This window comes from Ovis aries, chromosome 1 (genome assembly GCF_016772045.2).
Source record: "Ovis aries strain OAR_USU_Benz2616 breed Rambouillet chromosome 1, ARS-UI_Ramb_v3.0, whole genome shotgun sequence".
Lineage (NCBI taxonomy): Eukaryota > Metazoa > Chordata > Mammalia > Artiodactyla > Bovidae > Ovis > Ovis aries.
In genome coordinates, this window is record NC_056054.1 from 187,240,132 (window position 1) to 187,253,787 (window position 13,656).

Below are 13,656 nucleotides of genomic sequence, written 5' to 3' on the forward strand. Positions count from 1 at the left end.
GAAGATTATATGATACAATGAATTAAAATATTCAGTTAAGAGCTCCATCTTGTTACTAGGAACATTATTGCCATTCCCTGAACTGATGTGATAGCTGAACTTGTGGGGGAAGTTCAAATCTTGAAGTTGAGGTGGGAGAAGTTTTACGGGTAGATGCATGGGATAGGAGGGTGGTAAAAGGAGTTTCTTTACTCACAGATTTGTGTCTTCTCTAGGCTCCCTCTAGCATGAAGTCTGTACTCCAGGCGGCCTGGTTGTTGACAGTTGCAGTTGGGAATATCATTGTGCTTATTGTGGCACAGTTCAGTGGCCTGGCTCAGGTATGTACCTAAAAGAAACAGGAGCACGTTCTACCCAAGGATTTCCGTCCATCTTCTTCTGCTGCCCTTCCCCGACCCTTCTGTCTCCCACTCAACCCTCTGACCTGAGATGAATTAGACACAGATTTTGCCAGGAAAATAGACTGTAAGTTGCAATAATGGCCACATAGGTCCATGTGAGTCAAGGACAGTGAGCGTGTCTTCTCCTACCAAAGCTCTTCCTAAACTGGTGACCCTGTATCAATCTGCTCTCCATTCCTCATCCTATAAAGATCCCTTTAGTTTCAGGTTCTCCATATTTTTCTCTTGTATGTATTTCTTCCTACAGTGGGCTGAATTCATTTTGTTTTCCTGCCTCTTGCTGGTGGTCTGCCTGATCTTCTCCATCATGGGCTACTACTATGTTCCTTTAAAGCCAGGGGATGTTCAGGGGTCAGCTGATAAGCAGACCCCCCAAATCCAAGGAAACATGATCAACCTGGAAACCAAGAAGACAAAGGTCTAATGGCTCCCTGGACTCTGACCAGACCTCAGTTCCTGATTCTGGTCTTGGCCATCACCATCTTCAAGCATTTTTAACTCCAGTTTGGTTAGAAGAGAAATAGCATCATATCCGAGTTGATTGCCTCTACTTTTCTTCCATGATAGAGGCAGCTCCAGGACTAGGTTTTTCAGTGCATTACAGGAAGGCCCCTGAAACTCTATGTCTTCCCATCTGTCAGTGAACTCAGTAAACAATACGTAGCATTGCTGAAGCTGACCTGCTGTCTCCAAAAACACAAATGTATAATTGAGATTGGTCTCTGTGGTTATCAAAATTATGTAGGAATTCTTTATCTGCTATTTAGAACTGATTGTCCCACTCTCTGAAGTGCTGATTCAGGGGCAAAATTGCAGAATTAACAGAGAAATGGCATTTTAATCTTCTTCATTAGCAGTGTAATTGTACTGTTTACAAGGACTTCCAAGAATTGGTATGTCTGGTGTGATCTGGTCCAGGACCTGCTTTGTCAGCTATCTAGGTCTGATAAGACCTTAGCAAATTTTTCAGTACAGATAGTAGGAGAAAAATTAAATTTTACTAACAAATAGGAGATACATCTTTCTGATAATTAGTCTTTTATCTACTAACCCAAATACACTTTCTCAGTACTAATACATCCTTGGAAACCAAATTAAAGAGAATAAACATGGTTCTGGAAAACAGAACAAGTATAAACTGTGGAAGTTCTAATGAGCCAGTCTTCTTATGTACACTCTTTGTAGGGACTACATTGTTTCAGCCCTAGATCATACCGTTCTGTGGACAACTGTATAGAAGACACTAATTATAACTTTCCAACTCTGTCTTTTCAGTGTTGTTAGGCAAGGTTTTTCTTATTATCACATTGTCTTGCTTATTGCAACAAGTATTTAATGACAACAGTATTTGGCTCAGCTGGTAAAGAATCTGCCTGCAATGTGGGAGACCTGGGTTCAATCCCTGGAAGATCCCCTTGAGAAGGTAAAGACTACCCACTCCAGTATTCTGGCCTGGAGAATTCCATGAACTGTACAGTCCATGGGGTCGCAAAGAGTTGGACACAACTGAGTGACTTTCACTTTCACTTCCATTTTATTAGTACTTCCTTTGGCCTCAAAGCAGTGGATCTGTTTTGATAACTTTTACTGTTTTGACAAATTTTAAATGACTTGTTTATTTTTTTTAATGTTATCTTAACACTCTACGTTTGAGCTTCTAAAATGGCAGTGCTCAATGAAGAGCATGGTCGCATATCAGGATTCTAACAAAATCTGGGGGTTAGAGTGGTAGAACATGACAGGGTTTTGTTTGTTTGTTGCTGTGCTGGTGAAAAAAGCTGAGAAATATTACCTTACACACAATGAATGACTCTGGACAGACATGGGAGTATCATGACTCTACTGTGTATTGCTGGGGGAAAAGTTCAAACATTTCCATTGGTTTTGCTTCATTATTCTCATCTAGAACTGTTTTGAGTCAGTCACACTGTAAACATAACAAAGAAAGTTGCTCCAGTTTCCCAGGCTTTAATACTCTAGTTTCAGTTACTAAGTTTTCAGAAGTACAGAAGTGAAAGCAACACTATCCATTTTCGACAGATACCTTAATGTGAACTTGATTGTGCTTCTTCAGAAGATAATCTGTTCATTTTTGAAGCAGCTTTAATTCCACCTATTCTATGAACTACTGTCTCAAAAGATATTAACAGTGCTCTCTGAATAAAAGTTTCCATGGTTAAATAAATTTTGGAAATGAAGCATATTCTATCCTCTTCTTAAGACTTGCATATTAAAGATTCTGAGAAATGCTTCAGTAAAGACATAAAACACCTCATTTAGCCTCACATGGTATAGTGTTCTGCAGAACACGGACTTGGGAAAAACTGGCAGGTAATTCTTCCTTATGCTGAACTAAAAGCTTTTTCTTTGAAACCCCTTACCATTGGTTCTTTCCTTTATAGCTAACAAGAATAAGCATAAACCCCTCTTTTATGCAGCAGACTTTTTGCTATTTGGGGAGAATTTTCATGTCACCTTCATTAAGTATTCATTAAGCACATGGAAACTTCAGTTCAGTTCAGTCGCTCCGTCGTGTCCGACTCTTTGTGACCCCGTGAATCGCAGCACGCCAGGCCTCGCTGTCTATCACCAACTCCCGGAGTTCACTCAGACTCATGTCTGTCGAGTCAGTGATGCCATCCAGCCATCTCATCCTGGGTCGTCCCCTTCTCCTCCTGCCCCCAATCCCTCCCAGCATCAGAGTCTTTTCCAATCTGCTAATTTCTATGTAAGTTTTCCTGAATCCTTTTGCTTCCATGGTTTAATTCAATGTAATGGACTTTTTTTTTTTTAACCTGAGAGACATTATATCAGTCATTAAGTATTCATCAAACTGAAGATTTTTAGTTTATTTCATGGCTCTTCATAGAGCCTAGTTCAGTCCTTTCACAACTGTTTTTCCAATTCTGAAAAATATCCTTTGCTTGAAATTCAATGGTAGACAAGAATCCCTCTTAATATGTGTTATCTGAAGCCAAATATGTACAACATTCCAGAAGAGGTTGGACCATAAGAACTAGAACCTGCCTTTTTCCCAACAATACACTTCTGTTTTATGCAGCCTTAGGTAACATTAGATGTTTTAGGCAACTATATTACAATATAGGTTTACATTTTGAACACATGTTCTTTAAAACTCAAAAACTTAGAGTTTTTAAAATTCATTTTTGAGTTTCACTTATTCCATTCATCTAGGTGTTAGAAAAAAAAAGATGAGTAATCTGCTATACCTGTGTGCAAGCTTACCTCACTTATCTTGACTGGCTGTCTTAGAGACTGCATGGGGCCTGAGGAAGTCATGAGTATTGAAGAAGAGCAATATGGACAGTACAACAGGACTTGAGTTAGTCAGTCAAGTATGAACAGGTAGAGGATGCCGTCCCAGGAAGCTAGGGATCAGATCATGTGGGGCTTTGTGGCCATGGTAAGACATTATGATGGTATTCTAAGTCCCATGTGAAACCATTGGAGGTTCAGAACATGGGAGTGACATAATCTGACTCTCTCAGTTCACTGGTTGCTAAGTACAGAATTGTCTATAAGTAGGAAATAGTGGAAACAAAGAGAATCTAAGTAAAACATGATTGTTATTTGGACAAGGTGGTAGCAGTGGAGGTGGAAAGAAGTGGTTTGACTTGGAATTTATCATTAAGGAAGGACAGACATGAATTGAGTATGGTCTACGTACATGATTTGAAAGAAAGAAATTCTGTCAGATTTGAAGGCTCAAGTAATGAGGATGAATATTGGTGCAATTTTCTGAGACTAGGGAAGACTAGAGTAAAAACTGATTTGGGGTATTAAGTAACCAAGAGTTTTGTGGCATGTTGAACTTCTGATCCCAATAGGGTATCCAACTGGGGCTGGGTATGTAAACTTGAAAGTCATCAGCATATAGATGGTATTTAAAGGCATGCCATGGGAGGAGATAGCCTAAATGTCATAGCGAATGTTATAATAAATGTTATACAGAAGGGCTTCAAGGAGTACTCCTGGAGTTTTACAACATTAGAGATCTAGAAGAGGAGGATCCAGAAAATTATGAGAATGGGTGATTTATGAAGTAAAAGGAAAATGAGGAGAGTGTGATTTAATTATACATTCTTCATTACAATTAGATAAAACTAAAATGAAAAACGAATTTTTTTTTACCTAAAGGAAGCACATGGAAACTTGGGTTCTGCTAATTTCTATGTATGTTTTCCTGAATCCTTTTGCTTCCATGGTTTAATTCAATGTAATGGACCTTTTTTTTTTTTTTTTTTTAACCTGAGAGACATTATATCAGAAGCTATGGGCAAACTAAATGGGAATAGAGTCCTTAATCTTAAGGAGCCTGCAGAAGGAAGAGAAGGCATATACATAAATAGCTATCATGTAAATAAAAACTAGTGTAATAAATCTCATTTGTTTAGCAATTTACTTTTCATGTGCATTATTTCAGTCCTGTTTACTGAAGACAGAATGTCACCTATGCCAAGGAAATTACAAAATGTTACAAAAATTCATAAGGAAAGTTTACTTCTGGCCACAGGAATTGAGGAAGGATTCATGGAACAGATATCGTTTTAGGCTTCACTTTGAAGGTGACTAGAATTTGGACATGGAAGTGAGGGATAAGAGAGCACTCCAGGTAGCAAGATTCCAACACAAGCAGAGGTTAAGAGGCAGGAAAACACAACATTGGGAAGATGATGAGTAGCCTAATTTGTGTGGAGCAGTGTGTGTGCATAGAAGTAGTGGGAGATAAGGCTGTAGAGTATATAATATGTTGGAGTCTTCTATATCCATAGACATAAACATTAACACCAATTCTTTGACACCTTTTTAAAGTGCCAAAGATCTCCATTTTATTTTAGCTGGGGTAACTCAGTCATCCTCAAACTCAACTATATCTTAAAGCTTCCTTTGGTCATCATTTCCTCTCTGTTTACAGAACTTCTGAGTCGTTCATTACTGGTGAGTCTGCTGGTGACAGATTTTCTTAGTTTTTCTTCATTTAAGAATGCCTTTATTTGCTCTTCATTCCTGAAGTATATTTTCCCTATATATAGATGTAAGATTAACAGTTTTTTTTCAGCACTTCGAGGATGTTGTACTACTTTATGTTTGGTTTCAGGTTTAAAAAAAATTGCTATTTAGGGTGCAGATGCTGCAGTCATGAGTTTGAGCTGCACAGCCTGGGTAGAATCACTTTGCATAACCAACTTAACATGTCAAAAATATCTGCTGTCATTTGAATCATTTTTCCATTATAGACAATGTGTCATTTTCTCTGCAACTGCTTTCAAGATTTGTTTTTTTTCTTTTTCTTTTTTCTGGCTTTTTGAGGTTTGGTTAATGATGTGTCATGGCTTGAATTTTTTCTTTTAGTTTATCCTTTTTATGATTCCCTAGTCTTTTTGAATCTGTAGATTAGTGTCTTTTATCGAACTTGAAAAGTTTTCATCCTTTGACTATTTCTTTCAATAATTTTTCAGCCCTACTCTCTTTCTCCTCTGCTTCTGGGTCTCTCATGACATAAACGTTAGATCTTTTTTTTTCTTGTCTCATATGCCCCTGAGTCTCTGTTCATTTGCTGTTGTTGACAGGATAGCTAAGATGAATCTGTTTTTCAGTTTACTGATTCTTTACTCTGTCATCTCTAGTCTACTGTTGAGCACATCTAGTCAGTTTTGTGTCATTTACTGTAATTTTCAGTTTCATAATTTCTCTTTTATAGTTTTATTTCTTTGCGGATGGTTTCTACTTTATCATTTGTTTAAAGAATATGTGTAATTGCTAGTTAAAATATTTTTACAACTGCTGTTTTACAGTCATTGTCAGATAATTCCAACATCTGAATCATCTCATTGTTCAGTTCAGTTCAGTTGCTCAGTCGTGTCCGAGGGACTGAGGTCACTTTTTGTGACCCAATGAACCGCAGCATGCCAGGCCTCCCTGTCCATCACCAACTCCCAGAGTCTACCCAAACCCATGTCCATGTGTCAGTGATGCCATCCAGCCATCTCATCCTCTGTCATCCCCTTCTCCTCCTGCCCCCAATCCCTCCCAGCATCAGGGTCTTTTCAAATGAGTCAGCTCTTCGCATCAGATGGATGCGAAGTATTGGAGTTTCAGCTTCAATATCAGTCCTTCCAATGAACACCTAGGACTGATCTCCTTTAGGATGGACTGGTTGGATCTCCTTGCAGTCCAAGGGACTCTCAAGAGTCTTCTCCAACAACACAGTTCAAAAAGCATCAATGGTGCTCAGCTTTCTTCACAGTCCAACTCTCACATCCATACATGACCACTGGAAAAACCATAGCCTTGACTAGACCTTTATTGGCAAAGTAATGTCTCTGTTTTTTAATACTCTATCTAGGTTGGTCATAACTTTCCTTCGAAGGAGCAAATGTCTTTTAATTTCATGGCTGCAATCACCATCTGCAGTGATTTTGGAGCCCAGAAAAATAAAGTCAGCCACTGTTTCCATTATTTCCCCATCTATTTGCCATGAAGTGATGGGACTGGATGCCATGATGTTCGTTTTCTGAATGTTGAGCTTTAAGCCAACTTTTTCACTCTCTTCTTTCACTTTCATCAAGAGGCTCTTTAGTTCTTCTTCACTTTCTGCCATAAGGGTGGTGTCATCTGCATATCTGAGGTTATTGATATTTCTCCTGGCAATCTTGATTCCAGCTTGTGCTTCTTCCAGCCCAGTGTTTCTCATAATGTACTCTGCATAGAAGTTAAATAAGCAGAGTGACAATATACAGCCTTGACGTACTCCTTTTCCTATTTGGAGCCAGTCTGTTGTTCCATGTCCAGTTCTAACTGTTGCTTCCTGACGTGCATATAGGTTTCTCAAGAGGCAGGTCAGGTGGTCTGTATTCCCATCTCTTTCAGAATTTTCCACAGTATATTGTGATCCTTATTGTTGGCATTTGCTAATTGTCTTTTCTCCTTAAAGTTGTGATTTTCCTGGTTCTTAGGTTGGTGAGTTATTTTCAATTATATCTTGTACATTTTTGTTGTTAGACTCTGCATGCTACTTAATCTTTTTCTTTTTTGACAAGAATTCACCTTATTTAGGTGTACTGCTCAGGCCAGGTGGGGGGTGGATTTTCGGCTCCCCAATGGTCCTATGACAACCCTGGCTCCTATGATACCAATGAGTACTATCTCATTGCTGCTGGGTTTAAGGTTCAGCTCCCTTCTGGGCCCCATGACAGCAGAGGGGAGACTAGAGTGCCACTAACACCACCCCTTTCACCTCTTTTACTGGGTGGGTGTTGAACTTCAGTTCTCGGATGAGCTCTACTCAAACGAGGGATGGAAAGATGGTAAGAATGGAGAAAGTGGACAGCCAATATGCCCACTTCATTCCATCTCTTTGCTGCCTGGTAGAGGAATAAGTTCAGCAAACCTCTGGGCTTTCCAACACAAGGGCAAAAGGGAAAAAAAGTGCTGACTTGTATTAGCTTGAACCACTTCCTTTTGCTGCCTAGCTTATAGGGGTGGAAGCTCTCAGCTCCTTGCTTGGTCATACTGACACTACCCTAGCAGTAGTGGAATTAGAATAGTGCTTGCTACCACTGACCTTGTGAACACATGCTAGTGAAAAGAATCACATTCCAGCATCGGTTCAGGGATCAAAGTTTAACTCCCTACTCAGTCCCATAGACACCATAATGGAGGTGTTTGGCTGCAGTAGGGTTGGTATTGCAAAAAACATTTTCTATTCTGCTCTCTTGGTCTTTTTCTAGTTCCTTTGCTGTGTGAACACTCATTATGGAGGTCTTTTTTGGCTGCATCATTGGTGGTTCCAGTCTGTAGGTTCTCCAGGACCCTGGCTGAGATATATAGGAAAGAAAAGAAAACCTAGGGATTCCTGTGAGTTTACTTTCTAAAAACTCAAATACAATGTGATTGTCCTTTTTGGACCTTTCCTTTCTTCAACAGTCTATACTAGAGGTCTTAGTAACAGTGAGATTAATGCTTGGCATCTAGGAAGGGTTTATAAGGTCTTGTGCAATTCCTGAGAAATTAGGAGTCCTGTATGGTGGTACATAGCTTGTGTTGCAACATGTAGCTTGAGTGGTGGATTGAGTACTCCTTCCTAGGTTATGCCATACCAAAGAAAACCAGAACATTTGCTGTTAACACATCAGGTTTCTGCATTGCTGTAGTGCCCTTAGAGGTGCCAGGACTTGAAATGGATTTAGTTCTAACTAAAGGTAAATTTCTTATTGCTCTGGTTAGGGAGACAGCTTTGTACTACAAAAAACTTGGACTCAAGATTAGTAAACACTACTTTGAATCTCTATTTACTACTGTGGGTATTTTGCAAGGTTTCTTAATATGCCAGAGACTAAAGTAAATGGTCATAATAACTGTCAATAGAGTTTCTCAGTGAAGAGACTAAAACAAAATGTATGCAAAGCATTGAGGATACACAAAGTACTCCATAAATACTACAATCACTATGTTAAGTTTTAATCTGTAAGAAAGTTCAGGTCTTCAATAAGTCAGAACCTTGTTGGTGTAAACCTGCGTTGGGCTAACTTCAACTATATTCTCTGCAATATTCAATTACAGAAACTCAAAAGGAGCCAGAATTCTATTAATGAGGCCCAGCAGGCTCTGAGTCTTTGATATTAAGTTCACTAAAGACTAGGATCATATCTTATATTTCCTTTACATTCTCCACAAGATTCTCCATGCCCAAACCTCTCTCTTAGAGAACCTGACCAACAACAAACCAAAAGAAGGAAAGCCCTGGGTAATAAGTGACTCTACTATCCTTGGAGTTTGGACCAAGGGTGAATATTGCCCAAGCAGGGCTCATCAAAATCTCTCAATTTAGAATGGAGACAAAGGTTCAGAGTCAGGTGGTGTAGGACATTCAAACTGAATGATGTGTAGGCTTTAAGGGGTCAGTGGTGGTGGCAGTATGGCAACTTTTGTGTGAGCAAAAATTACACAGGGGAAAGATTAGAATCCTGTAAAAGAATGTGGTCAACTGAGAGGACAGGTGAGCAGATACAGAGAGAAAAGTTCAAGCATGAGGACACACAACTTAGAAGTGAAACAAAAAGAGCAATAGAAAGAGACAAGAACAGAAAAGAGGACAGACATCCAGGGAAAAGTGAGAATGAAAAGAGAACAGGATATCAGGAACACAGGAATTGGAATGGTCATTCTAGGAGAATTCAGATGGCTCCAGGAATCTGTTAACTGCAGATACCAATGAGCTCTGCTGCCAGAAGTCTAGTCCCTTCACCCTTGACTGATGGTGCCAGCCTTGCTTGAAGATCCTGAAATGACCCCACTTGAGGTGATTACCAGGAAAGTGAGGCCAGCTCATTCCCTGCCCAGCTCTCCTTTACTGCCTCCACATCTTCAGTGAGAGGCAGATCCTAAAATGCTTGTGGTGCCAACTACCCAGTCAGTTTTGGGAGCAAGAGCCTTGCATGCCAGAAGAGTTATCAAATTCCACTATTGCTTATCAGCGAAACCCTGGTGGAATATACATGGAACTGAATTATGAGGGTATTACACTAGAAATAGGGGGAAAGAATTTCAATTAGGCTAAAAATATATACTTGAGTGGGTAGCCTTTCCCTTCTCCAGGGGATTTTCCCAACCCAGGGATTGAACCCAGGTTTCCCACATTGCAGGTGAATTCTTTACCAGCTGAGCCACAAGGGAAGTCCAAGAATACTGGAGGGGGTAGCCTAACCCTTCTCCAGAAGATCTTCCCAACCCAGGAATCGAACCAGAGTCTCCTCCATTACAGGCAGATTCTTTACCAACTGAGCTATCAGGGAAGCCCAAAAATTATTATATAGGTGCACTTACCAGAGATTCTGCATTCAATGTACTATCAAAAGCAGTTGGTAGAGTTCTAATTATTTTATCATTTTTTAGATTGAGAATTACATCTACCTCTCACTTAGGCTGAGTTGAGATGCCAGGAATCCACAACAGAGGAAGGAATAGAAAGATTTAGGGAGATGAAAATGCCAGAGTGGATTTGTTATGTATTACCCTCTCAGTTATCCCTACCCCGAGGACCTGGTTGTCATAAGAACATTGAGAAATACATTAATGAAGGTAATGCCAACATATTTGAAACACACCACAGTGGCTGTCTTCTATAGATCATAGATAAAGGTGGAAAATACTGATATTGAAATAGATTCTATGATTTAAATAAGGATGATGACAGCATGTAGTGGCATAGATGATACAGAGCATCAAATTACCAGAAAAAAAATCCGCCCTGCTTATTTTAATAGGCAGAAGGGCTGGCATGTGTAATCATAACAGTTTGACCCATAGGAATTCTTGGTGCTGAATAACTGATCACAGGTTTCCTAGATCTGAAATAAGGAGGGTCATCATTGCTTACCTAGGTAAACAAAGTTTCTCTGAAGTAAAGGCTTTTTGGTGAGCATTTACATAGGACCTATCTCACAATCTGAGTTCATTCTGAGAAATCCCTTTACATACCTCCTTCAACACACCAAATTGATACCAGTCATCAGTATCTTGTTCATGTCCCTGACTATCCTGCCAAGTCATTTGCCCCGTCCTTGCTTTAGTATAAGAGCTGCTCCATAGGCCAGCTTTCCTGTGGGCAAAAGGAGCAATGAGATGTCCTATTTAAAATTCTGTCCATTGGATGGAATTTCCTATTCTTTTACTGAAGGGCTACTCTTTGGTGGGCCTGCAGCATTGCAGAAGTCATCTCTAGCTTTCATGCAAACCTGTGTATAAATCAGGCTCAGATTTTTTTATTCTTCAATTAACTGGCCCTGGAGAACACTCCATGTGGCTTAAGCATAGAGTGAGGGCAGGATGGCAATGCAATGGGAGTAGCACACCAGGAGTGAGAGCTACCTGCTTATCCAATTTACACTTGCTCAAGCCCAGTCTCAAATATAGCACATGATTCAGGAGTGTTACTGGGCATACCTGACTCTATGGCTTGGTAGATCAACACTCAATTCATGTGGGGCAGCTGGTGTTCTACAGTCAAATGAGGATTCAGTCTCTACCACAGCCCACTAGCAAGTCAAAATGAGGATAATTACTTTTCAAAATAAGCACGATTTTGCTCAAAACCCCTATGAGCCTCTACTCTGAATCTCCTATCAGGGCTTTCACAAATTCATACAGCATCTTTATCAGTCATAGGTATTTTGCAAACTATTGGTCTCACTGACCACAAATAATCATCTATCATTCAAACTAGGACAGTTTTGAGAGTAAGAGTGGACACTAGTAATAAACATATTGGGATAACAGGCATAAATTAAAACTATCTTGAGATATATGACCATCCAGTCATAAAAGCCAAGTGATTAATTTGTTTACTAGGTATTTGTGACCAGCCAGAGTACATACTGAAAGATGAATCCAGGAAATTTTGATACCTTTCAATTCTAAGTTACCTTCGATTAGGCTATTGAATTTCAAGGTAAGAAATTTTCAAGTATTAAGGCAGAAAAAGGAAATAATTTAATTACTTCCTAAACTTGGATGATTTGTTATAACAGATTACTGGATTTTATACACCAAGTTCCCAATTCAGTAGCTATAAAACAGGGCCTGAATTTGTATTTTAATATATTCCCATGTGATGTTAATGCTGCTGATCCAGGGACCATAAATTAAGAACCAGTGATCTACTGAGAAGAGGAAAAACAGAAACCCAAGATTGTCATGCTTTTCCACAGAAACACTCAATAGCAGAGGATAATGGAGCAGTTGCTAACATATTCTAAAGAAAAAATTATACCAAAATATGGTTAAATTTTTAAGACCACTGATAGCTTTCATAAATGTAAGGAAGACTGCCTGTTTGATAGAGAACCTCTTGCAAAAGCTGTGTGATGATGAAATCCAGATAAGAAATGATGAATAAAAACAAAGAACTCAGGAATGGAGAAGCTCACTAATTATGAGAATGATTATTGTAAAGCAGATTATAAACTTTGATAAAATAATACTTACTTAAATACAGATAGAATAATATATCTCATCTCTAAGTGTTGAAATATATAAACCAAAATTTGAGCCTCTCCAATGAAAGTCAAAGTGGAGAGTGAAAAGTTGGCTTAAAGCTCAACATTCAGAAAACGAAGATCATGGCATCTGGGCCCATCACTTCATGGGAAATAGATGGGAAAGAGTGTCAGACTTTATTTTGGGGGGCTCTAAAATCACTGCAGATGGTGACTGCAGCCATGAAATTAAAAGACGCTTACTCCTTGGAAGAAAAGTTATGACCAACCTAGATAGCATATTCAAAAGCAGAGACATTACTTTGCCAGCGAAGGTCCATCTAGTCAAGGCTATGGTTTTTCCAGTGGTCATGTATGGATGCGAGAGTTGGACTGTGAAGAAAGCTGAGCACCGAAGAATTGATGCTTTTGAGCTGTGGTGTTGGAGAAGACTCTTGAGAGTCCCATGGATTGCAAAGAGATCCAACCAGTCCATTCTGAAGGAGATCAGCCCTGGGATTTCTTTGGAAGGAATGATGCTAAAGCTGAAACTCCAGTACTTTGGCCACCTCATGCCAAGAGTTGACTCACTGGAAAAGACTCTGATGCTGGGAGGGATTGAGGGCAGGAGGAGAAGGGGACGATAGAGGATGAGATGGCTGGATGGCATCACCGACTCAATGGATGTGAGTCTGGGTGAACTCCAAGAGTTGGTGATGGACAGGGAGGCCTGGTGTGCTGCGATTCATGGGGTCACAGAGTCAGACAAGACTTGAGCGACTGAACTGAACTTAGGAAGGGCATTGCTGTTAATTTAAAAGGAAACTAAACAAGATCAATAAAAGGTCCTAAAAGTACTTTCTTTATTCAGACACTATGTTGTAAATCACTTTTTATTCTGATAAAAGAATCTAGAGAGTATAGTATATTTAGGACCTAAGAATCTAAAGAACAGTTGTATTTACTAATTGAGGTTCAGATGAGGTCTTCATAAATACAAAACCTGACTATGCTCTATCTTACCTACAATTTCTCAGCACAATTTACCTGCTAGTCAAGGTAAGAAATTACTCTTGTGCTGTCAAACTGTCTTAATGTCTCATCTGAAATGTAAATCTTTATGTGTGTCAAGAATTGTGAAATATGTTTGAGATAATGAAAAGAAGTATGAACACCAGACTAGTTCCTGTCTTGATGTATCAGATCTTAAAATGAACACTAAGAACTCTGCCCATGACACCATCCCAAGAAAAGTGCAT

General features: G+C 39.4%; 2 protein-coding genes across 3 annotated transcripts in view; both read left to right on the top strand.

Annotated features, from left to right (window-relative positions):
• The window catches only part of SLC15A2 (solute carrier family 15 member 2), a 42,588-nt gene extending 40,002 nt beyond the window's left edge, over positions 1-2,586 (top strand). For both annotated transcript variants that reach the window (XM_004002966.6, XM_060418518.1), the window contains 2 exons: positions 216-320; positions 649-2,586. In XM_004002966.6, coding sequence (XP_004003015.2) covers positions 216-320; positions 649-825 — 282 coding nt within the window. In that variant the 3' untranslated portion in view covers positions 826-2,586. The remainder of the gene's footprint in view (positions 1-215; positions 321-648) is intronic.
• The window catches only part of LOC101111847 (solute carrier family 15 member 2), a 66,719-nt gene continuing 53,281 nt past the window's right edge, over positions 219-13,656 (top strand). Inside the window, exon 1 of the mRNA XM_042232051.1 lies at positions 219-320. The gene's annotated coding sequence lies outside the window, so the exon portion shown is untranslated. The remainder of the gene's footprint in view (positions 321-13,656) is intronic.